This window comes from Triturus cristatus, chromosome 1_2 (genome assembly GCF_964204655.1).
Source record: "Triturus cristatus chromosome 1_2, aTriCri1.1, whole genome shotgun sequence".
In the NCBI taxonomy this organism is placed as follows: Eukaryota; Metazoa; Chordata; class Amphibia; order Caudata; family Salamandridae; genus Triturus; species Triturus cristatus.
In genome coordinates, this window is record NC_140580.1 from 818090711 (window position 1) to 818116096 (window position 25386).

Here is a 25386-nt window from a genome sequence, read left to right on the forward strand (position 1 = left end):
ATGCCCACTAAAGTCACAAGTCCTTGAATCCACCCATGTAGCAAGGGTTAGGCGTCTTCTCTCTTCCATCTGTTTCGGCCTTCCCCTAGGTGCCGACTGTTCTTAAAGTCTCTCCCTTGCGCAGGGTTCTTTAAGTGTGGGTGGAAAGTTCCAGAATCTAGGTACCTCTGCCCAATCCTAGGGTGACACATCATCACCCACCTTTGCTCCAACCCTCCGTCACAGCATTTTGAGAATTTCGTCAAGAAGTCTATTGAAAGACCTTCTCTGAGAGTCTAAGCCTTGCACCCAACTGTCACAGCTGCATGTTCCATCCCCCCAAATTTCAAATGGCAGCCCCTCCTCTGACTGGTTTCAGGGGTCTGGCTAGCCTCCTTTGTTTCTGTGGATTTGAGCCTTCCTAGGCAAGGGGCAGTGTGAAAAAGTAATGAGCACAGATACCATCCTCACCCTATCCTCTCTTAACAGCAGCCGTAATTACTGACTAATGACTATGTAGTGTACTGAGGCCTTTGATCCTCCAGCAGGCCAGCAGAATTATTAACTTAGCCCAGCAGGGTGATTCAAAAGCCTAAATCTCATTAGGAGCGAAGTCAGAGAAAACTCATAGGTATGCCACACAGTTTGCAGATATGGGAAAATGTAATGTCATATCTGCATTTGAGACCATGATTTACCATAAATACTGGTGCATCAATGGAGTCTCTGGGTCTAACTTTGGTAAAACTGTAGTTTGGTATAGATTTCACCCATGATATATAATACAGTAAAGCATATAGAGCCAGATGTACGACCATTTGCTTTTGCGACTTGCAAATTGCGAAAAATTGTGAGTCACAATTTGCGAGTCGCAAAAGCAAATGTACAACATGTCAGAGACACTGTTAGCGATTCCCAATGGGGTCGCAAAATGCGAGGCTCATGAATATTAATGAGCCACTCGCAATTTGCGACCCCATTGGGAATGGCTGGCCCTCCCAGGGATGGTGGCCTGCTGGGCTCAGCAGACCTCCTGGGACTGCTTTTCATTAAAGCCTTTTTTTAAAAAAAAAATTTTGTGCAGCCCGTTTTCATTAAAGGAAAATGGGATGCATTTAAAATAGAAAAAATGAAATGTTCTGGTTTCATTTTTTTAAGGGCAGGTAGTGGTCCCTGGAACCACTGCCTACCCTTAACAAAGATTTTTGGAGCCAGTTACAAAGGGGAAAGGGTTCCCTGGGGACCCCTTCCCATTTGCGACTCCATTACCACCCTCTCGAAGAGGGCGGTAACTTGCGAGGAGTGTTTTGCGACCGCAATAGCGGTCGCAAAACATTCTTACATAGGGTAGAGACTCGCTATTAGGAAGGGACACCCTTGGCATGCCCCTTCCTAATAGCAACTCGCAATTCCTAATTAGCGAGTCGCAAAAAAAATTGCAAATCGCTAGGAATTGTACATGGCCTGTAACATTTTGCAGGCACAAACGGGTCACAAACCCATTTGCGCATTCAATTTAGGGTGGTACATCTGGCCCACAGACCTTTCAGTAACAACCCTATGCATACCATTAGGTCCAACTGATAATATAAGCTCTGCCTATGTCTTTACTGATCCCTGAAGGGTCGCTTCTTCAACAGGCTATCTGTCAGACACTGGGCTGAGTTAGATGGCAGTCTCACACACTCAGGCCATAACTGTGTGTACAAAAGTATGTGCACCTGTTCACATGCAAACAACCCTGAACCTCTTACCCTCGCTGCTCAGACACCATCTTAAAAGGTAGACACTGGCAGGTAACACTCTCAATCGTTTATAACAAAGCGTACAGTGAGTGAGATGCAGGTTGTGAGACTCACTCAAGACAGAAGTGCATTAATTAGGTAGTCTAAAAAAAGAAAAATCCAGGAGGATTAAATAGGAGGCAGCCAATTCTTAAACCAAGGAACCAGAGGGATGGGTGGAATGGGGTAGTAGAAATCAAAGCCCCTCCTCAGACAGAAAGCATCTTGCAGTGTTCTTTGCAGCATAAACTGCAGGGCATAGAACAGCAGGCAATCTTTTTGTGAGTTCCAAAAAGTTGGCGCAAAGGGGTGTCTCAGAGGGCGAATGTGGCATGAACCTCTTCAAGGAGAATACGCCACACATGGTCTGCAAGCTGATGCTACCAGAGATTGTCAGCCCACACATTCAGGGTGCCTGTCTGATGATTCATTAGCAGCTAGACATCATGAGCCTTAGTTGAAGATGACAGCTTCAGTGTCTCTATGAATAGGGGGCACAAACTCATTTCATCCTGCTTGTTGTTGTACTACATCGCAGTCCGGTTGCCTGTAATGATCTATATGACCTAGGTTGGATGGCAGATGGGTCTTGAGGGCAAGGTGGGTCACGTGAAGCTTGAGATTTCTGTCCAAGGGTCATCCAAGGCCTCTGATCTCTACAGCAGTGGTTCTTAACTTTTTGATTTCTGTGGATGCCCATTTAATCATTAGTGAAATATTGTTTGGAATCAGGGACCCCGACTGAGACATAACTGGAAGCCAGGGGTTCTGGCCTATGCATTTTTGATTAATTGAATCCCAAAACAATACACAATGAAACAAGTATTCACCAAACAAATACACAAATGAGGAAACAATTTATTTAATTCACAAACAAATATAAAGAAATCCAAATCTTAATGGGAAGGGTGGAGCTTTTCTAAATTCAACTGAGGCCACCCATACTAGATTCTGTTTGATGCATTTGCACTGCTCTAATGAATCGATCGGATGATACCAAATTAGTTTTTAGCCTTCTATTTTAAATTTCTTCACACTTGAGAACATTTTCCCAATTTCAATTTTCCTTCTTTATATATAACATTTAATTATGTAAACAGTTGCGGACCCCCCCCCCAGTAGGCATTGGGGATCCCCGGGATCCATGGACCACAGGTTAAGAACTGCTGCTTACCACATCAAGATGACAACCACCACAATCTAGGAAGGAGTCATCTATCACCACAGTGGCTACTGCTGGTGGAGCGTAAAAAGGCGTCCTGCAATTGAGGTGATCAGTAATCAGCCATCACCAGTGGTCCACAGGCGCCTCCAAGGAAATCCAACTACTGCTGATGAGGACTTCCCTGTGCAGAGGCACTTAATGCTGAACACTGGGGCCTGAGAGCACCCGAGTAGGGGAAGTGAATCCTATTCTTGTGAAGGACAGATGGGCAAGCATTCTCAGGGGGATTCCAGTGGTTGGGGCTGCTAAAGAGTGTGTGCTGTATGATCTTCATAGGGGAGTCATCAGCCTTTTGAACATGGTTAGGTGGTGGTGGTTGACTTTAGCGTGATGGCTGAGGCAGGGGTGCTGGACTCTGGTGAGCCAGAGAAGAACCAGGTCAGGGGCAGACGAGGGGTTGAATGGACTGTTATTTCTGCAGGGAATTCCTATCACCCTGCAAGGCTTGTGGCAACCATAGTCCCCAGCCTGTGTGGTGAGGGTCCGAGATCCTAAGAGGGCATGCAACTAGACCTTTAGGATGTAGTGACCTAAAAAGTGAGGTAAAGAGAGGCTTGTCCCTCTCACCTGAGGGCCGGTGAGAGTCATTCCCACATGAATCCATAACAGTGTCAGTGCAGGGTAGAAAATGGTGGAGCTTGAGCTGTATGCCTAATCTTGTGTTTACTGAGGCCTCATTGGGATGCATAATTCCTCCAGTATTACTGGGTAAGCATACATGATCTGAACATTATTTTGGCAGCCCTGTAGAACCATTGGTACCCTGCTGTTCTTCCACATGAGGCAAGCAGACCGTGGTATGCGTATTGGTGTACTGCCTCCTTCAGAGTTAGAACAAGCAGTGACCCTTGTAACAGGTTTATCTCTTGTCAATGTTCATAGCATCAGTGCTGAGGCACTGAACATTTAGTTAGTGCAGAGCTGTGTACCAGTTGGAAGGATGTGCATTGACCTGGTGAGGTGATGAAAGCACATACGGTAAAATTTAGAGTTTGGTGGACAGGGTACTCTACCACAAATGTGTCCTTCAAACTCTTGGCTCCCCTACCACATTTAGAGTCAGATGAACAATTAGCTTTCCATAAGTGGTTAATGCTGTTACTGCTATCCTGATAACTACTGATACCGCTGTAGCTGTCTATTGCTAATAATGCAGTTACTGCTTACCTAGAACCTCTGTCACAACTCTCATGATAACTCTGCTATTAAAGCTCTACAAATACCACTGCTGTTCCTGCTCTCCTAATGCTTTTATTATTGTTCTCCTGTTAGTGCAGTTCTACTCTAATAATGCTGCTCACAATACTGTCCCACTGTTACTTCTGTAATCTTACTCCTATTACTATTCCCCTGGTGAAATTGTATTTGTTCTCCTTATATTACTGTTATTGCTAAACTGCTCAATCCGCTGACACTGCTATCATACTAACTTTGCTCATGCTGCTCTTCTGCTAACACTACTAGCAATGCTCTGTTGACTGCTATCACTACTATATTGCTCCTGCTGTAACTGCTTGAGTACTAAAACTTCTGCATTACTATTCTGCTACTTCCGAAGTCATTGCTAACCTGCTAACTTATTCATCTGATACTAAACACAGTATATGAATATATTTATAATAGCAACTACACCACTAAACTCATTAATATGCCGAGACCAACTGGCATTGCCAATGCTTGTTTAATTCCTGCCACTGCCAGAGAAAATCTGGTGGTGCCAAAGAGAAATATTAAAATAATGACCCTGACATTGTGTGGTGCCCATTAGTTCCTTGTTTTTCAAAAACAAACTCCCACTTTGGGAGTTTGATTTTGAAAATCAAATAGTCTGCTTTATGGCCCATAGAAATGGATAGATTCTTCCCCTAGTTTAAGCTATGAGAGGTGTGAGAGGACTATTAAAATTACTAAACCTTTACAGACAGTGAGGTCCTAAAAATGCCCCCAATGCTAGTGCCCTGCGCCAGGAGTGAAGTGCAAGAAACTCCATCAAATTTGACCCTACCCGGCCTGAGAAAGCTGCATTTCGTTTCTCCGCTCATGGGAGAGTTGTCCGGCGAGTCTGCAGTGCTATTAGGCCAAGCAAAACCTTCCTGAGGTCTGACGTTCATCTGTTAAACCCCTAGGGAGTTACAGCGCACTGAGAGGACAGTGCCCCAGTGAATTCTTCCCCAGGGAGGACCATCATCTAGCATGGGATTGTGTGGAAACAGAGACCACCGACCATTCAGTAGGAGAGGAGTTCCCACGCTTCAGCAACTTATGTGCAGGAACAGGGAGGGGAAGACATGAAGGAGGACACAGATACTGTGGAAATGCGGTCCCAACAATGGCAATAGTTAGGGCAGTGAGTGGGCTAAGCAGAGTTCAACTCTGCTAACTCTTATTGGCAGGATAGGGAGCCCTGTGACAAATCAGCAATTTTAGTGCTGTGACTATAAAGAGATAGCAGAAAAAAGGTTGCAGTTACAGCGGACATTTTGCATGAGTCAAAGCAATTCTTAGAGATGCAAATAAGGTAAACTTAAGGATCAGTGGCTTCAAGTGCACACAGAAATATTAATACAAGTGCAACAGGAAAGCGTGAAGTACTGGAGGCACAATGTCAGTCAATGGCATAATGTTTGAGGCAGGAAATGTGGCCAAAGGCAAATTTGAGTAGATAACATCATAGAGCACCGAGTCTTCTGGCCAACAGTAATTTTTCCTTTTTGTGGTCAGAATGTTAATCAGCATGTTCTTGATTCCTCTTTAAAAGCGTTTACATCAAAATATGAATATTCAATTCAGCCCTTGTGCTTTGTGCGGTTTGTTTTTATCTTCAATTCAGCACTTATTTTCTTGCACCATGCAAATCTAGCAGTAAATACAGGACTTGGTAGTCAAAAACTTTGGGCAAAGATGGCATGATTATCACTTCCTTGTCTGTTTATTCAATGCATAGATTTCTTCCATCAGCACAAATAATGTTGACATCTCCATTTGAGCTAAAAAGACTTTGCTTATGACAATCTGTATCAATATTTTGTTTACTCAAAACATTCAACCTAACTGTATGACCAATGTGTAGGACAGTAATTCTGTATAATTTCTCCTTCCAACCCCTCTTCCACTTAAGCCTCTAAACTTTAGAATGAACGATATACGCTCTGTCTGAGGGACTTAAATCTATAATTTGAGGAATATTCTGAAGTCATGCAATATTTTGAATACGGGTATATCACCACTTTTGCCACAAATTACATTTTTAGAGGGAATATGCAAACTCAACAATAAGACATTCCCCTTCTTACCTGCTGTAAGCAAGAAACTGCAAAATAATTTCATTGCACTGCAGATGATCTGCTTCTTCCATTTGAGGGCTAAATTTTACAGGATCAGCGGGATCTACCACTTCTGCAACCTCATTGTTGCAGTCCAAGATATCTGGAAACCCTGCTGTGTGAAAGCGGGCTAGAGAAGCTCGGGACAGGATGGAAGCCGTGCTGTGAAAGAAAATGCATTTTTTAATGTTAAAATAGTGCCTGAAAAATATTATTTGTCAGAATGCACACTCTTTTAGGCTTCTGGTAGTCCATGGCTTGCAAGTAATGAAAACTTGTTAGACTTTCAACAAATGAAATTGAGGAGAGGTATGAAATTCCCTTGTTAATATGTCAACATTTAAAACAATAGGCTGATATTTACGCACATTCGAAAAAACAAACTGTTTTTGTGCATGGCTCAAGAAGAAGATCACACATTCCATGGTTTACAGCAAGACTAAGAAGTCATTTATAGACATTAAAACCTTGAAATATAAGCTTTTTCTGTCCAACTCTGCACCATCTGAGCAATCAATAGGAAAGCGTTTGAGGTCCATGATCACACCTTTCTTTCTCCAATGGTACAGGAGTGGGGAACTGCACTAGGACAGTAGTGAAAGCATATTAATCAGAGCATAAAGTGAGAAAAACAAACAAGTGATACCTTCAAAAATTGGTCTCACCCATATTTCTTGTCATCACACTTGCGTTATATTTATAAATCACACAAAATTATTTGAAGCATTTGAGAATTTGGTAAGTAACCTGAAGAACAAGTTAGTTACTTACCTTCGGTAACGTTCTATCTAGTAGATAGTCTATCTAACTGCAGATTGTTCACCTTATGAATATCCTCAGGAGCCAGACAAGATCTGTAAGATTTTTACAGCATAGACCACTTGAAGAGTTTTATAGCATAGAGCCCACATGCCAGTAGGATGTATTGTAAGGCTCCGCATCATCCACTTCCCGCCCAAAAGTGACAGCCTGAGCTGCATATAAGTAGCATTCCTGTGCACTGACATTTTCTTTCTTTTAACTGTCCGCATGCTCAGACACAGAGCCCAACAATCAATCAGGTGTACCAGTGTGTAGATCCCTAATGTGAGACCTTTCTGGATGGAGCAAAACAATATATTTCACTGAACTGTGGATGCAGGAGGGCAGTGAGGAGTCTGCAATTAGATAGAGTACCCACCAGTAAAAGCGTTAGCAAATGTAATTTACTTGTTCTTCTGATGGATAATTCTAACAGTAGAATCCTCAACTTGTGAGCAGATACAAAAAAACAGTACCTCATAAAACTGCTGGGCCTGTGGAATGCGTAAGATCAAAAAATCCTGCAGGACTGCATGGGAGGAATCCCTTTCCTGTCAAAACTGACGGTCAAGGTAGTATTCGTTCTTGAATGTGTGCATAGACGCCCACTTTGAGGCCTGACAGGTATCCAGAATGGGCACTGCAGTGGTGACTGCCTTTGCGCTGGTGGAATAAGACCTCAGGCCTTCTAGAGGTTGCTTCTTAGCCAATGTGTATCAGACCTGAAAACAGAAGACTATTCATTTTGATATGACAAGTTGTTTTCTACACTGCCTTGCCAATCTTTGTCCCAGAGAACCCAACAAACAGTTGATTGTCCACCTAATGACCTTTGGACCAATCGATGTAAGAATTCAACAACTCTTTTGGGGGCTAATCAATGGAGTGTCTCATCCTCTTTTGAGGGGTGAGGTGGAGGATAGAATATCAGAAGAGTGAAAGTGTCAGGTCGCACCGTCCCCGCGAACACTCACAGGCTATGTAGTGGGAGTCGGAAGAGAAGGGAGTCACACCTTTGTATAGGGAACTCTAATTCCCAGCATGACTTCCGTTCCTGACGTAGCACGCTGCTTTGTGCGCGCCGTCAGGAAACATGGATATAGCCAGAAAAAGACTTCATCGTACTGCCGAATATTCGAGTGCAGACAGGCGTTTGGGATTCCACAGCAGAGGTCGCGGTCCAGTAAGGGTGCTTAATGCACCAACTATTAGATTCCTAATCATGTGCAGTCGTTAGACAGAACTCTCTGTGTTTGCTGTGCTTGCATGCCTGGCGCAGCTTTTCCTCCCCTGTTGGCGAGACCGGCTGTGTTGCGGACTCATTACGGGGATTCAGCAGGAGAAGCGGAAGCTTATACCCAATCCCTCTCGCCCCGTGAAGTGAGCAGAGATTCTTTCTCGTTTTCTCCGTTGGCGAGTCCCGAAACGCGACTCATGCGGAGGAGATTATTTGTGACATTTATTTGATGTATAGGGAGTGAAAGATCTCCCATTTCTTGAAGTTGCATTTGTTCTTTTTTTTGTATTCTTTAACGGGGGGCCAATATTGGGTGTCTGGAAATCTGATGCTCCTGTCCTCTGTGATTCTTTCCAACCCACTAATAAGGGTAGGTGTGTTGGTCAAAGTATTTAGTATTGCCTTTTGAGTATAACAAGTGTTATCGCTGAAGGAGGTGTTAATCTATATCTCCGTTCTGTTTTCTTGTTTATTGTCTTCTTCACAGCACTCGTATTGGAAACTAGAATACACCCTCTCAACTCCCTTTTACTGGGCTGATTATTTTCTTTTACAGGTAGCTTATGTGTGTCTCGTAGACAAGTTTAGTCTTGCTTGCTGGCTTTGATAGTGGCTTACATGCAAAAAGAGTGTCTAACAACTCTCTCTTCCTTCACAGATCTCCCTCCCAGCAGTGCCCAACCTTTCCTTCTTCTGCTTGACCATCCCAAGAGTCTGGGCTATACCAAGTATCCAGACTTGGGGCTGTCGAGAGGTGGACCCCTCTGAGCAACGGCACAACCCTGAGGATAAGCCTAAAAACAAGACAGAAAGTCTGTCCAACATGAAAAGGAGTCACAACCGTTTGCAAAAAGGCTGCTTTAGTCCCCAGCAGCAGTTTGTCAAGGAAAAAAGGTGATGTGGGGTGGCTGAACCTAAAGAGCCGGAAGTTCACTCACTCAAAAAGCAGAGGCTCAAAGGGGGTGAACAAGAAAAAAGTAGGGACCAAATTAAGTTCCCAATTAGGCATCACAAAAGGTTTTGGGAAATAACTGAAGTTAAGCCTTTAAGGCATCTCGTCACAGCCAGTGATTTAAAAAGGATGTGAGGTCCTAAAAATACAAAACAAAGCCGAAAGGGCGGACAAATATCCTTTCACAGTGCCCACTGAGAGCCTTTGCTACGACAAATGCAAAACAAACAGCAATTTATCTGACAGTTTGGCCTACAATGCATCCATATTGTGGGTGCCATACCAGGCCACAATCTTGTCTCAGCAGTGGTGCAAACAGATTTTGTAGAAGGACGCCTGACAGCAAGGATGACGTCCGCAACTTCGGGAGGGAGATCAAATGCAGTCAACTGCTACTGCTTATTCTCCATGCATAGAAGAGCAAATTGCACAGCCTGGGTGCAAACTCTGTCCTGGTGCTGTTACAGAAGATCCTCCCGAACCGATCATCTGAACGGAGGACAGAAGCTCATGCCCTGCGGTTCTGGGAACCACACTCTCCTTGGCCAACTGGGAGCTGCTAAGATGACATGAGCCTGGTTTTTCCTGTTCTTGTTCAAAACGAAAGGCAATGAGAGAAGGAGGCGTGAAGGCATGTAGGAATCCTGTGCTCTACAATAGGTGGAATGAGTTTCTTTGAGAGAGCCTTCTTGGGTATGCCAGCGTGCAAAAGCACTGACATTGCACATTCTCAGTGATGGCAAAGAGATCGAGCCAGGGTTCTACCACATTGCTGGAAGAATCCATGTCACCTCAGAGTTCATGAACCACTAGGCGTCACCGACTGAGTATGTCTGCTTTGGCATGTTTAACAATCTTGCCAAGTGTGCATGACAAGGAAAATGCCCTGAATTTTCAGCAGTTACATAGGTGCACAGCCTCCTGGCACATGGCATAAGACCCTACCCTGTCCTGTTTGTTGCAATCCTATATTGTGGTGATGCTGTCTTTGAGAACCTCAAACAGCTTTCCTTTGATGGACGGAAGGAAGGCTTCCAATAGCCCACAAATCCGACAGGTTAATGTGCAGCCGCTTTCCACCAGAGGCCAGAGTCTTCTGATGGCCACCCCTCCCAGATGACCTTGCAAACCAGCAATGATGAATCTGTCACCACGGTCAGCTCAGGCTGGTGTAAAAAAAAGGATCTGCCGCTTGTCCATTTGCGGTCAAGCAGCCACCACTGCCAATCTTTTGAGGTCTCCACAGACACCTACATGGAATCTGATAGGTTCCCTTGGAGCTGTTGCTTGAACATGAAATAACTTGAAAAAGACAAGAGGCATTTGACAAAACAGGAACAGTTTGTTTAATTGAACAGAGCGGCCAGGAGAACAGTTACAGGCGCAGGGTCAGAGGACTGTTTCAATTTACAGAGGACTGTTTCAATTTACAATCGGTCTGCGGCCTCTTTTTATACCATTCAATTACTTATTTCAACATCAAGTCATAAACGTTTGCATACAATATGACAATGGTGCTGAAGTAATACAGTAAAATGGATGTCTTAATCAAATGCCTAGTGAAATCATAAAAATGTGCAACTGTAATGTTTCAGGTTCCATCATTTCTACATTCTCTCTTGACAATCTAAAAATCTGTGCAATTTATGCAATAACCTATTAAAAGCCAATAAAATAAATTACAACAGTATTGGGTTGGTAGCCTTAGATAAAGTGCCCAGTTGTGCAATAAAAAAAATATTTACACTTAATACAGTCAGTGGTTGTTAGCATTTGCTTTTCCTCTCCAATACCATCCAATGGTTCACTTTAAAGAAACGGAAAAAAAAAAAGATACAATATAGGAATAATAAAACTGAATTAAAATCCATCAGTGTATAGAATTCATCGGGTGCAATAAAACAATCATAAAACTAAAACTTGGGAAATTTGGTAAGGGCTTTACTTAGAGTTCACCCTCTGGACCCTGCCTCTAATGCCCCACGTTTGGCCCCAGAATTTTGCCACGGTACAAGCAAACAGTGACCTGGCATCAGACTTCAGGGTCCTCAGTACCACTCTGTAATTATCAGTTCCCAGTAGCTTGCAAATTGGAGTACGCCAATTTTTTCTCTGCGTCACATACCATGGACAGACAAACATTACGTGGGCTAGGGTCTCTTGGTAATGTCCACAAGCAGGACAGCTGAGAGCAACCCCATTCTTACAGGACCATTTACAAGTAAAATCGTTCAGGGGCAATGTGCCAATCCTGAACTAGATGTACAATTTCCTATCCCTCAGGTGTTCTATGAAGTCAAGATATCCTTCTAGGGAGCAGTCTAATTTGTGGGCCATGAAGTCTAGAGTGAGCTTCCTCCGAACACCACTACTCTTTTCCTCCTGAATTACCCATCCCCAGTAGGCTTTCTTCACATCACATTTCCTGGGGGAGCAAAGTGGGATCATTGGCCTCCCATACATCACCCATCCCAATAGCTGTAAGCAGGTTCTTAATTCTGATCTTATTAGCTGTATCCCTACCTTTTACATCCTCCAAAGCACATGCATATGGCAAGAATTCAGAGGTCATCTTAACCCTCAGCCAAAACAGCAAAGGAAGCAATCTAGCTTTGGAGGCAAAAGAATGTCTGCCCATGTCAAACATTAGCGGAACAAGGGAAGTACTCTGGGATAGCATCCCTAGGCTTCTTAAAAATTAAGAGTCTAGGCTACTTAGCTCCTCTATGCATTCCAAACCCCATAATTCTGCACCATACATCGTAGAGCTCATCAATTTAGCATTATAAGTCAGCAAAGCTGGCCCAATGGGTTTGGTATATGATAATCAGTGTTCTCTCCCTAAAACCGCAGCCAACTGTTTATGCTTCAGGACCATCTTATGTATATGGGGTTTCCCAGATTATCAGCTAGCTTTATGCCTAGGTAGTCAAAGGCGCTGACCCTCTCAAGCTGTGTGCCTTTAAGCCTGGGGGCAAACCTGATACGATTTGTGAGGGTTCAGGGCATTAAATGTAGTTTTAGTTGTAATAATTATTAAACCTTTAATGTCACAGAATTCTTGGAACTGGTTTAGTAGCTGTTGTAACCCTCCAGGTGTTTTAGATACCAGCAGAGTATCGTGAGCAAAGAGCAGAGTAACTACTCCCCCCCCCCCCACCCCCAATATAGGAGCATACGCCGGTTTTGCGCTGAGGAATTGTACCACATTATTAATAAGCAATGACAAAAGTGTTGGGGCCAATACACAGCCCTAGAGGACACCCTTGCTAACAGAGATTGGATCGGTAAGCTGGTCTTGCAAGCCCCAGCGAACCCTAGCAATATTTTCTTTGTGCAAGCGAAAAAGTAGAGCTACAATTTTCTCTGGCAGGCCTAAATCTCTAAGAGTTTGCCACAGATTCTGCCTTGGTACTAGGTCAAATGCCGTCTTGAGATCTACATACAAGCTACCTTTCCCAATTATCACTGTATTCCAGCAGAGGAGAAGAAACCGGGACACCTGATCTAAGGTCCCTGTTTTCTCTCTAAACCCTGCTTGGAATGGGGACAAAATGTCATTATCATTAGCCCATTCCTGTATTTTGCCCAACAAAGCACTACTGAAAACCTTCAGTATTGCATCAATAAGGCTAATTGGCCTATAGTTGCAGGGAGAGGACTTATCTTTTTTAAATACTGGTACAACCTCTGCTCCTTTCCAGGAATCTGAGCTAGGGGCACCATCAGCTATAGCATTAAATAATATATACATGTATTGCGTCCAACCGGGGATATCCCGCAGGAAAAGGTCACCGGGTATCCTATCAGGGCCCGGTGCTTTAGACGGGACGATAGGGCTAATTGCGGGAGAGATATATTACTGAAAAGAAAGGACCTTATTAATTTCAGAGTTCCTTGTAGGTGACAATATGGGAGATGGGGGCACTTCACAATCAGTGTACAAGTTGGAGAAATCGGTGTGCCAAGCAGAGGAAGGAATATGATTATCTGGTCAGCATGCCATCAGTGACCAGAATTTTTTACTGTCTCTGAATTGGCATGCATCCTTAAGGGACTGCCATCTAGCTTCATCCCAGTCCCTCTTGGCATTACACAGTTACAACTTTTAGGCATTCCTGGAATTACTTGTCCCCTCTAGGTCTTTAGCTTTAATTGCATGTAGTAATAGTGTTCTACTGTATCAGCAAGCCTTGCTGTACAATGTCTGTTTCCTATTCTTAGAAGACCTCAGAACCTTAGTATGCTTTGCAACTGTGAAGTGATGGCCCAATCGATTAAAGAAGCGGTGGTGGATACTTGTTACTTTCAACCTTCCTTTTGCTGCTGCCTCCAATGCTGCAGCTCCAGCTGTAAAGGTCACCAGGTCACTATGCATGCCCCTTAATTTATCCTGATTAGTGGCTAGCTTGTGCCATTCGAGACGGAGCCTATCATTGAAAGGACAAACATTTTTCGTTACCAGCCCCTGAGTCTCTACCAAAACTGTTGAGGTAACCCACAATGGTGGCATTGAAAGGCAAAGAGAATTATGGTCACTTTCTAATGTTTCGCCAACCACTAATTATTTTACCTTATGCCATATCTTTAAGTCCAACAAGATGTAATCAATACGGCTTTGGTCTACCAATCTAATAACGTTGTAAGCCCTGCACTTGTCTAATTTAGTCCTACCATTGGCTGCCCTAATCCTCGCCTCCGGGTCCTGGCACAGAATGAAAAATTTCTTAGCTGACGTAATGGAAAGCTTCAATTCTATTAAGGACATGGAGGCGAGGATTATCCCACCTAATATTTACAGATTCCTTATGTAGCCAACTCGATGTATTGGGGTGAATTCAATGAACGGGGAAGGTGTTAAATGTAAATGTACATTTAATGATCTTGCTTCAACCCAGAAAGGACTAGGTATCGGCTGTTTGGGCAGTAGGCCTTGGAGTTACCTACAGCACAAACACCTGGTGAGGCTTTGAAAGAGATAAAATTGTTGGGGATACTGGGGAAGGCCAAGGTGCGCACTGCGACTCTGCTTTCTGTGAAGCACTCCAAAGTGGAATTAGCATTCTTACCACATAGGCAACAACCGTGAAAAGGTACATCCATGAGTGATGCTTGAACATCACCAGAGATGCGCTATGAAATCATCCATACGTGGTGCCGGAACACCACGCTAGTCCTGACTGCCAAGCCTAAGCAATTAATAATGACCAGTCCCAATCTGATGTCACATTTTGTGAAGTTATGCCCATCCTGAATAGTTTGCGCCAGACTGGTATGGCATTCCTTTGGGACTGCAAGCAAGATCTCAGAAAGCATGCCACATAATGCGTGGGAAAAACTAAACCCAGAAAATAGCTTGTGTTGACTGACCAAAGTGCTATCATGAGGAAGGAGAACATTAGTTTTCCAAATGCCACAATTCTTTTAGACTCTCTGGCAGTTGTCACAGGAAATGAGTTGTGATTAATCCTGCTGAAAGATGCCTGATCTACCAGGCTCACAGGCAAAGGTTGTTGTTTCAGGAAAGCAGGATTAAATGGAGCAGGTCTCCTATGAAAACAAAAAGATGTGCTGTTCCTGCCGAAGAAGAGGGGATAAAATGGGTATTCAGGTCCTAAGCGAGGTGAGTGCTCCTTTAGGAAGAAGGGCCCTCACACACCCCGAAGGATGTCATGTTTCATCATAGGGCAGCTACTCGGGATGGCACTGCAATGCCCAAAGGGCCGCGCAGGGGGGATCTTTGCGGGTTATCTTTTTGCCTGTGGTCTTGGCCGATGATGAAGTGGGTGTGTTTGGTGTGAGGTATATATATAGAGGTGAGTAGAGTGTGGGAATGCTGTGAATTAAAAATGACTATGGGAACCAACTGAACCAAGTTTAATTAGCGGGTTCCATGTCATGGTTAATAATATGCAATACTTGCAAGAGTAGAGTCTATCAATTTCGTCAAGCTTTCAACTAAGAATGTCGGTCAACATGTTTCATGGTCTCTAGTGTCTCTAAGATCATGTCATTTCTTCAGGACCTAAAAAAACACCTCCTAACTACTCACTGAGGGGCAATTTACACCAACCGTGACTAGATTAGTCTGATTTGGAACCAGCACAAGGTGAGCCTCTCAGTAGGAACCTATAGGAGAGAGGGGACAAGAAAGAGGGGGTGGGGAGACAGGGGGCACAAGGGATGAAATCAAAAGCAGTACATGCCAACATCATTCATTAACGGTAGCATAGATATCCAGAAGTGGTACGACATGCTATCCTGTAAATCTGGCTGTGTGCATAACTATTGGTGCACTGTGGACTAGATATACAACATCTATGTATTCTTGTGTGGGAATATGAGAGACACCATAAACATGCTTCTCACTCATGCCTCAAAGTTGGTGAAATTAGCTATAGCCTGTCAACAAACAGTGGCCCTAGATAAGTAAACACAAACCCAAGGGTGTCCCCCAGGAGTCGATGGTGACCCGTAACGGCGTGGCTAATTATCAGAGGTGCAAAGGGCAGAGCTATCACGGATAGTGCTATGATGTGGCCGTGTGGATGGGACCCCTTTGAAAAGTGCACTTACCAGCATAAGGCGATGTAAGCGGAGTCAATCACTCCGGAGGTCCAGGACGCTCAGTGGCTCTACGTCCGACCTCTGCGGGATCGAAGGGAAAGACGCTGTGAGAAAGCAGAGCATCGGGAGACAAAAACGGAAGAATGAGAAGGACATGTACTTACAATAGTGGGTAACGCAAATCGCAGCTGACCTACCCTCTGTCCGTTCCGGAGTGGAATAGTGCCCGACCGACACCGGTGACTGAGGCAGGTTGAGCTGGTCAAGTTCTGGGTCAGAGAGTGTCCCTATCCCGGAAGGAGGCTAGAACTGTGGCTGCCCAGGCCCGAGTGGAACGTGCACATCTGCCATGTTGGAGGCAGCGGAACTGGGACTAGCCATGGTGCGGGATAAGGCAGGAGAGGGGCCACGGCAAAGAGGCCGGGAGTATGTGGAGAAGGTAATGGACATGTTAACGGACATGGGGGGGGGGCGGGACAGCAGCAGGAAGGGATACAAGATAAGCTAAGAATGCATCAAGACCCCGAGATGGCAATGGGGGCCAGTGGCTAATAACATGTGAGTCAAGAGTTGGTTAGGCTCACCAGATGCGTTGATGTGAGAGAACCAGTGTAGGTGACCGGGATGGACCAAAGAGTGATGTACTAGGTCTGGCACACTGCGAGTATGGGTGTTGAGCCGGAGTCAGCAATAAGATAAAACAGGTTTCCTATTCACCAGTGGGCAAACGCAAGTCTTAGCCCAGGTACTCATACGAGTGTCAGTCAGGGCTTTGTTGAATGGTAACAAGAGTGCAGACAAAGCCTGGCCAGTTTGCAAAACTTCTGTAAGCACACTGGTTTTCACTTAAATAGTAGGTAACCATAAGTGAAGGACTTCAGCTGCAGGACCACATGGATGAGGCTGAGGGGCCAGGGGGATAAGCCTACCCATCACAGGATAAAGTGTCAAACCCACTGGCCTCTTGAAGGTCCAAGTAGAAACTGGCATTTTATTGTGGAGTACTTCATCCACATCATCCCCATCACTACCGAGTGTTGGTTGACTTTGCTTAAAATCTAATCCAAAATGTTGTTGAAGTTCTGGAGTGAGACTCCTACATAAAGGTAATGTTTTGTCAGAGTCAGAATTAACTGGGACGGGTAGTTTGAAACTGTTCCGGGACACAAGTTTGATCAAGATTGAGGCAGATCACTTTGGAGTCAAAAGGACAATAGGAGTGGCGTCGTCCTCCAGCATCGGGCCATCGTCAATTTGGCTGGACCCAGCATGGATCTCGGAGCAGGATTTTTAGTTGGCTCTGATGTAGGACGTGAACTCAAAATGAGTTCAGGAGGTACAGATAACGCAGAGGGCCGATCTGCCATTGGTAATCTGAATGGAGGCTTCCGGAGTTCTGTGAGGTCCAAAGGCGCACCATAAGGGTGCCAAAACGATTCCAAAAATATGCAAAATAGCTTCTCTGAAAGTCTCAATCTGTTGCAAAGTCACCAACAACTCAGGAAATTCTGGGTACATTGGGATCAGCTGCAGAATTGACTCCTAGGCGCGGGACCAGGTGTGAGACTGGGGTACCTTGACATTCTTGCGACTTCTCAGAAAGGAAGAGATTAGACTGGGATGTGTACCGTTTGCCCTTCTTGCTCTTCCTCTTTGACTTACCTAGAGACATTGAACGCAAGGAAGACCTGTCACAGGAACAGCCCAGACAGCTGGAATGGGTATGCGTCCTCAACTTTGAGCAGGAATCAAACGTACGCAAATTATTTTGGTATCAGCAATGTACAGCTTGGCTTTGTGTTCCCAGAAAGCCTTGGGATTAATAAGTCATGGCCCAAACCCAAACACCTGAGACGCACCTGTTCTAGATATCTGTTTGCGATAGTCCCTACAAGGTTCAAACCCTGTAGTTTTAGGAGGAAGCATGTCACCATGTACACTGCAAAAGAAGAATTTAGGAGACAAAAAACTCCCCAAGTGACATGAAAAAGTTGGGAGCTAGCTCCAGATCCACGTATGAATGTGCAAAAAGAAATAAACTTACATCAGCCGGCAAGGGTGGTGCTTATGTGTGTGTGTCTCAGACGCTCACCTCCAGGGCAGAACAGGCTGACACTGAGCGGCACTATGTCCAATACCAGTGTGTGGGGGCTATGCTGTGAAAATCTTCTGTATCCAATCTGAGATATTCACCAGGTCAGAAATTTTCAGTTAGAGTATCCATCAGAATGAACGGTACCAACATGGTTAGTGAAAATCTCTTTAATTTCTTTACCAAATGAAAAAAGAGGACATATAGCTGTTTAACAACAAATTCAGGCTCCCCTTGTGACCGCTGCCCACCACGTATTGCCTCGCTGGCAGTGGAGACCCTTGCTGCCAGCTTGGCTGACATCTTTCGGATTATATGCTTTTCTAGATCATTCCCGCCCTTGTGGAAAAAGGCTACTGTTTTGACTCCGATTTAAAAACATTAATTGGACCCACTGATTCAAATAACTACTATCCAATTTCCTGACTGTTTCTTACAGCCAAGCTGATTGAAAAAGTGAGGAGGAAACAGTTCACAACTTATATCCAAGCTGACAACCTCCTTGATGACACTCAATTTGGCTTCTGTGCAGGTCACAGTACTGAGACTGCACTATGGAAAAATCAGGGCTACTTTGGACCAGGGTGACAGTGATGCACTTGTCCTGCTCGATCTATCAGCAGCCTTTGACACAGGGAGTCATAGGTTGCTGGTGGATCTGCTAGACAAGATTGGAGTTTCTGGCAATGCTAAAAAGCTGCTTAACTCCTTTGTCTGCAATCGGGAATCAGTCAATCAATCAATCCATTTGTAGAGCGCACTACTTACCCATGAGGGTCTCAAGGCGCTGGGGGGGGTGCCGCTACTGCTCAAACAGCCAGGTCTTGAGGAGTCTCCTGAAGGCCAGCAGGTCCTGGGTCTATCGTAGGCGGATGGGGAGGGTGTTCAAGGTTTTTGCGGCGAGGTGGGAGAACGATCTGCCGCCTGCGATCGCTCGGCGGATGCGGGGGACGGTGGCGAGGTCAGCAGCATGAAGCTGGCGGTTCAGGGTGTAGAAGGTGAGTCGTTTGTTGAGGTACGCTGGTCCAGTGTTGTGGAGAGCTTTGTGAGCATGGGTGAGGAGCTTGAAGGTGATCCTCTTGTTGAGGGGGAGCCAGTGCAGGTCTTTCAGGTAGGCTGTGATGTGGCTGTGGCGGAGGATGTAGTGGATGAGGCGTGCAGAGGCGTTCTGTATGCATTGTAGTAGTTTCTGGAGTTTCGCTGAGGTTCCTGCGTAGAGAGCATTACTGTAGTCCAGTCTGCTGCTGACGAGGGCCTGGGTGACTGTCCTTCTGGTACCGGGGGGGATCTATCTGTAGATATTGTGGAGCATGCGGAGATTGTCGAAGCAGGAGGAGGAGACGGCGTTCACTTGCTGGGTCATTGACAATGCGGAGTCCAGGATGACTCCTAGGTCGCGTGCGTGGTTAGTGGGCGTCGGTGCAGCTCCCAGTGCGGCCGGCCACCATGAGTCGTCCCAGGCGGAGGGGGTGGATCCGATGATGAGGACCTCTGTCTTGTCTGAGTTCATTTTCAGGCGGCTGTTCGTCATCCATTCGGCAATGGCCTTCATTCCTTCGTGTAGGTTGGTTTTGGCGGTGGCGGGGGCCTTGGTGAGGGAGAGGATCAGCTGGGAGCAGTCCGTCCGTCGGGATGAGTTTGAATCTAGTGTGTATAGTCTTCCTTGTGGGGTACCCCAGGGGTCTTCGCTCAGCCCCACTTTATTTAACATCTACGTTACTCCTCTGGCAGACCTGATCCTTTGGCTTTTCGCTAACATCATATGCTGATGATACTCAACTTGTAGTCAAGGTAGATACTGAGGAGAGCTGATTGGCAGCTAATTTCTGCAGCTGTATGAGGGCAGTCAGTTCCTGGATGTCTAGGAACTACCTGAAACTAAATTCAGGAAAGACAGAGTTTCTGATTTTTGGTCCCCAACCATCCTTTTGATCCACGACCTGGTGGCCTTCGGAGATGGGTTCACTTCCCACCCCTGTAAGAGTGGCTAAGAATCTTGGTGTTCTGATCAACTGTCTTATCATGACCAGATCAATGCAGTCACTTCTGCCGCCTATTTTACTTTGAGAATGATCAAGCAGATCATTTTTTTCATCCCTGCCAATTTTCAGAAAACTGTTGTTACCTTTCTGGTGCTAACGAAGATTAACTACAGCAAAAGGCTCTACTTGAATGCCCATCAGCATTTCCTAAACAAACTCCAAACCTTGCAGAATGCAGCCGCTAGATTGCTTCTGAAAATTCCCAAATATCCTTCAGTGTCAAGCTCCATCAGGATATTTCACTGTCTGCCAGTTAAGCAAAGGATACTTTTCTAATCTCTTTGCATTGTTTATAAGGCTCTGTGGGGCCGATTCACAAAACTAACTTACGACAAAATCCTAAACTTACTACTTTTGGTATTCACAGAAGGCATTTAGTAGTCCTAAATTAGGATTTGGTCCTAAATTAGGATTTTGTCTTAAATTAGAATTTTGTCTTAAATTAGGATTTTGTCTTAAATTAAGATTTTGTCTTAAGTTAGGATTTGGTCCTAAATTAGGATTTTGTCTTAAATTAGAATTTTGTCTTAAATTAAGATTTTGTCTTAAATTAGTATTTTGTCTTAAATTAGGATTTTGTCTTAGGTTAAACTTAAGACAACCTTAAATTCAACTTCAGTTTAACTTAAGACAAAATCCTAACTTAAGACAAAATCCTAACATAAGACAAAATCCTAATTTAAGACTACTAAATGCCTTCTGTGAATACCAAAAGTAGTAAGTTTAGGATTTTGTCGTAAATTAGTTCTGTGAATTGGGCCCTGTGTGATCAAGGTCGAGATTCTTTAAAAAAATAAATCTTGGTATGCTTCAGTCAGAACTTTACGCTCAGCTAGTGCCAAAACTGTAGCAAAACTGAGAGTTGAGTGCACTACTAGGGGAGGCAGAGCTTTTAATTTAACGCTGCCAAAACCTGGAACGCGCTTCCATCTTCTATTAGATCACCGCCCAGTCTTTTGCTTTTTGTAGGATATCTCTGAAAACATGGCTGTTCTCTTCCTATTAGATGTTTCTGTTAAGCCTACTTCTGGTTGCGATTAGCTAACATCATGACGCCCACGGGCATTCGAGCAAGTTACAATAAAAATTACATAACAGAATATAAAATATTTTTGGGTTTATTCATTGTGAGCCCGGACAAATACAGACAGTACAATCCTGACATAAGCTATTTTAAATAGCGCTAAAAGTCTATTTATCCTGCAAGACCGAAAACAGTACTAATTGTAATGAAACACTACGTGCCACGTAAGAATTCTGCATGTAATACTACTTTGTAATACTTTGTGTTCACGACGTCATGCTTACCTTCCAGTCTGTGTTCCCATGGCGACTATTGGGGCATGCACTGGAGTGAATGTAAGTTCCCGTAGATGTTCAGGTTGAGAATGCTCGGAGACCACATTAGTTTGGCTAAGGTCAGCCTCCAGGTGTGTTATGCTGCTGCCACAAGGGACTTCCTGTTAAAAATTAATATAAAAATCATGTGTATATATGGTCTTCGAAAATAAATATAAATATTTGTCCTTATGTTCTGTTTATGTTGCAAGACTGCGTTTGTGAATGTTCAGCTGTCTATATTTCAGCCTATTTATTTTTTATCAATGTACACATTTTGTTGCGTTATGTGACACATAGTTTTAGAAAAAGAAGTGATCTGGTAAGATGGTATTGTTGACATGCTTGCCAATATGTTTCAGGTTTTAACTGGGGAACTCTTAGGCTAAAGACCTGAGACAGACCACATTTCTCTTGGTTAGGGGGCCAAGTTACAAAGGGTATATTCTTTTGTTTGTACCTTAGTGGTTGTAGGTGACAAGCAAGTATGTTTCAGTTTATTTAATACATTTTGCACACAACAATGTATTGTAAAATGTGTTCTGGGATTCACACATAAGGAGATATTCTACTGTTTGTGGATATCAGAGAGATTTCTATGCCATAATGCATTGTTAGGATCAACATTAGGTAGTAACAGTCCATGACGAATATTTAGTCTAGGGAGGTTTCAGCCATTCAAGAGACCCTTGTTGGGGCCGTGGTTCATCTTCCTGAGCTGGTCACAGCACACAGGGGATGGGCACACAGCACAACATCTTGTTCCACGCGACAACAGGGGCCATGCCCTTGGCCTTTTGCTTGGTGTACATGTTACAACCAGCAGGCAACATGCAGTTCTGCTCCAACGAAATCAAATCAACAGGGTGTACACAAAAATGCACCTCGACCTCCATTCCACCAAATTATTATTTCAAACATGAGACACACCAAACTGGCTACAGAGGCATGGACAGGGAGGGAGTAAAGAAAGGAGCTGTACATGCACCTGCAGGGGGTAATGGGTCAAGCGCTACCACAAAACCAGCTGTATCAATAGCAAGCCACAGCTTAGGGTCACAGCTATACATGAGGTCCCTCAGCCAAACATACATCCATTTCACATGGGTGAAATAATTGACAAGACAAGCTGCACATATTTACCAAGGAGGCTTCTGAGGCAACCTGTCATGTGGGTAAAAGGAACTACACTTCACAACTTGACTTATCAATTAGCTGCTACCAAGTGTCAGTATTACAGTCTACTCATGGCTATAGCAGTCACAAAAGAAACATAACCATTGGTATGGAGAACATTGGGTTACTTGCGTTCTTGTCCAAGTAGGACGTGGCCTGGCAGTTGTGCTGGACTGCTCCCAGTGGAGCAGGGTCAAGACTCACTGCATATGGGTTGGAATGCTACACTGATCAATTGACAGTGGTTAGACAAATTCCAAGTATTCCTCCCTCCACATTAGTGTGTCTGATGTACTATTCTAAGTGGCAAGGTTATGGCGAGATTTGGGCCCTGTGTTCATTGTGCCACAGGAACCAAGCTACACCCAACTGTTGAGCCCCAATTAGGGCAAAGCAATCTTGGGTTGCTTGAGTTAAGGTTCAGGAAGAGCCTGGCAGTTAGGGCTGGACTATTCCTATTAGAGCAGGCCGAAAAATGATATGTATATGGCTGGTTCCAAACAAAGGTGATATGGTGGGCAAAAGAACGATGGGCTGGAATACTATCCTAGGCAACTGCCACTGGTGAGACAAACTGCAAGCATTCCTCCCATCACCTTTTGCGTTTTCTATTAAATGGGGCTGTAAGTTAAAGTCAACTCCACCCCATGTTTGAGTCATGGCTTGTACCTGCACTTGTGTAATATAGTGAGTTGAGCACAAATACAGTGCATTTCACGTAAAGCTATAAGGCAAGCATAGGTATGTACAAATACACACTTCCCAATTAACATTCATTGAAACTGAAAAAAGAGTTTTTTTCAGGTGAATCGAAAACTTATGAGAAGAGCTTCCTGAAAAATAATTTTTAAAAAATTGACCATTGTTTCCTTCCAAGACCAGTCTGTCTGAGGTGAACGTGTATGCAAAGTTGAACAATAGTTGAAAAAACACAGGTAGAAGGTACCCATCTGTGACAGTCTCCTCTAAAGAGACTCCAGTTTCTTGAAGATCGTTTATTTTTCAAAGAAAATACAGACATAAGTTGTGCTAGTTGTTACTGTAACTACACAAAAGGTGCATAGGGCAATACAGCAATTAATGTTGCATTCCTTTTCATGACCGTGCAACACGTTGGGTCGGAAGTAGATACACAAGTGTTGCTGAAGTTAGAGGTGGAATATCGAAGGCTTACATTTCTCAGTAACCCCTTCCCTTTTCATTGTCCTTGATGGCTAGGAGAGATCCCAAGTAAAAAAAGAAAAAGGTTGAATCCCTATCAAAAGCGCAAGGGACCATACATACATTGGGTTTGAGAAAATTACCTCACGGACTAAGTGGAAACTGTCAAAACCTTCAAAACGTATTGATTCAACTGCTAACTTTTCTAACATTCAGAGTAGCCACTTTTCTTCATAAGTAAGAGTACAAGTGCCACTGTAAGTTCAACACCAATGTGAAAATACTTACTGCATGTGAAAGCTGATATGTCATTGGTGAAGGTGAAAGTTGGCTTGGTAGCTGCTGTTGTAACGGAGTTGTGATGGAGTGGCTAATAGTTGGGTAGCGGGAAGTTGAAGATAACTCAGATCTAGACAACTGGAAATAATAGCGACAATTACACTACTGTAAGCTCGTTCTAAAGGAATGATAACTGCTGTTCATGACGACTAGCACAACAAATATAGTAAGCGATGTGAGCTAATTATAAGAGACACATGAATGCAAATTGTAACAGGTATGCATGCGGTACGATCGGGCTAATTGCTAGCAGTATCACACAGAGAACAGGACAGATGTTCTGCTCAAATATCTCACACAAGAGTGTGAACAATTTTTTTTTTTCTTTTCGCAGAAACCAACCATGGAAGTTAGGTGATAGCAAAAACTGACATTAATTAGTCTGCCACAAGCTCTCATATTACCTGTTTATATTATCACATCTAAATTTAACAGAACTGTAAGAATTGGAAATATAAGTGCTTAGCTATATTTTGATAAAGACATGCAGACATGGACATTTTTTGTTAACACCGATGCACAAGCTATGGCGGACTGGCAGCGCAGTTGCCTACTCGGTCCATTAACTGCTTATCAAAGCTGGAAAAAGGTAACTCCAAAACCACCTTCACATTAAAAATAAACTTTGAAGAGCTAGTTACTTTACCTTCGGTAAAGCTCTTTCTGGTGGAAACTCTCTCTAACAGAATATTCCTCACCTTTAGGAAAGACTAGATCAGGGGAATTCTTCCAGCAATGCTACCCCACCGGGACTCCATACTACCTTGGAAGTGGTAGAGCGAAGCCACATATAAGTGACACCCCTCCACACTTTAGTCATTGTGGTGCATCTTTCTTCTTCCATGCCTTAAGAAACAGATCGTAGAACAAATGATCTAAGACAGTATGCTGATTCCTAACTTAGGACCTTTTAGCTGGAAAGAGACCATTCCACTGAATGGGAAGGTGAAGAGCAATGAGGACTCTGCCGTTGGGTACAATATCTACCAAAAAGAGCCTTACCAAAGGTAAATAGCTTGTTCTGATGGATACTTCTAAATCCATATTAATCACCTTTGCAATAAATACCATAGAAGTACCTCCCTCTGGTGGAGGGTCAGCAGAGTAGCCTCAGACCAAAAAGTAATGCAAAACCGAGCGGGCAAAATGACCTTTGAGCCAGACCTGGCTGTCAAGGCATTAGAGTTTCTTTAAAGTATGGACCAACGCACACATCACAGCCTAGTTGGGTGTCTAGAAAAGGCATCCATTAAAAGTTATTGTAGCAATTTTGACCATGGTGAAATGAGACCATAGGCCCTCAGAAGGGTGTTCCTTGGTCCGTACATATCAAATGTTAGTACAGATGACTAGCTACCTTGGCAGCGACC

The 25386-nt window shown here is 44.0% G+C and overlaps 1 protein-coding gene across 1 annotated transcript in view; it reads right to left on the reverse strand.

The window, feature by feature from the left end:
• The window catches only part of NPHP4 (nephrocystin 4), a 969441-nt gene that overhangs the window by 382168 nt on the left and 561887 nt on the right, over window positions 1–25386 (reverse strand). The window contains exons 13-15 of the mRNA XM_085608868.1: window positions 23966–24094; window positions 21311–21462; window positions 6282–6473 (exon numbers count right to left, since the gene is read on the reverse strand). Coding sequence (XP_085464994.1) covers window positions 6282–6473; window positions 21311–21462; window positions 23966–24094 — 473 coding nt within the window. The remainder of the gene's footprint in view (window positions 1–6281; window positions 6474–21310; window positions 21463–23965; window positions 24095–25386) is intronic.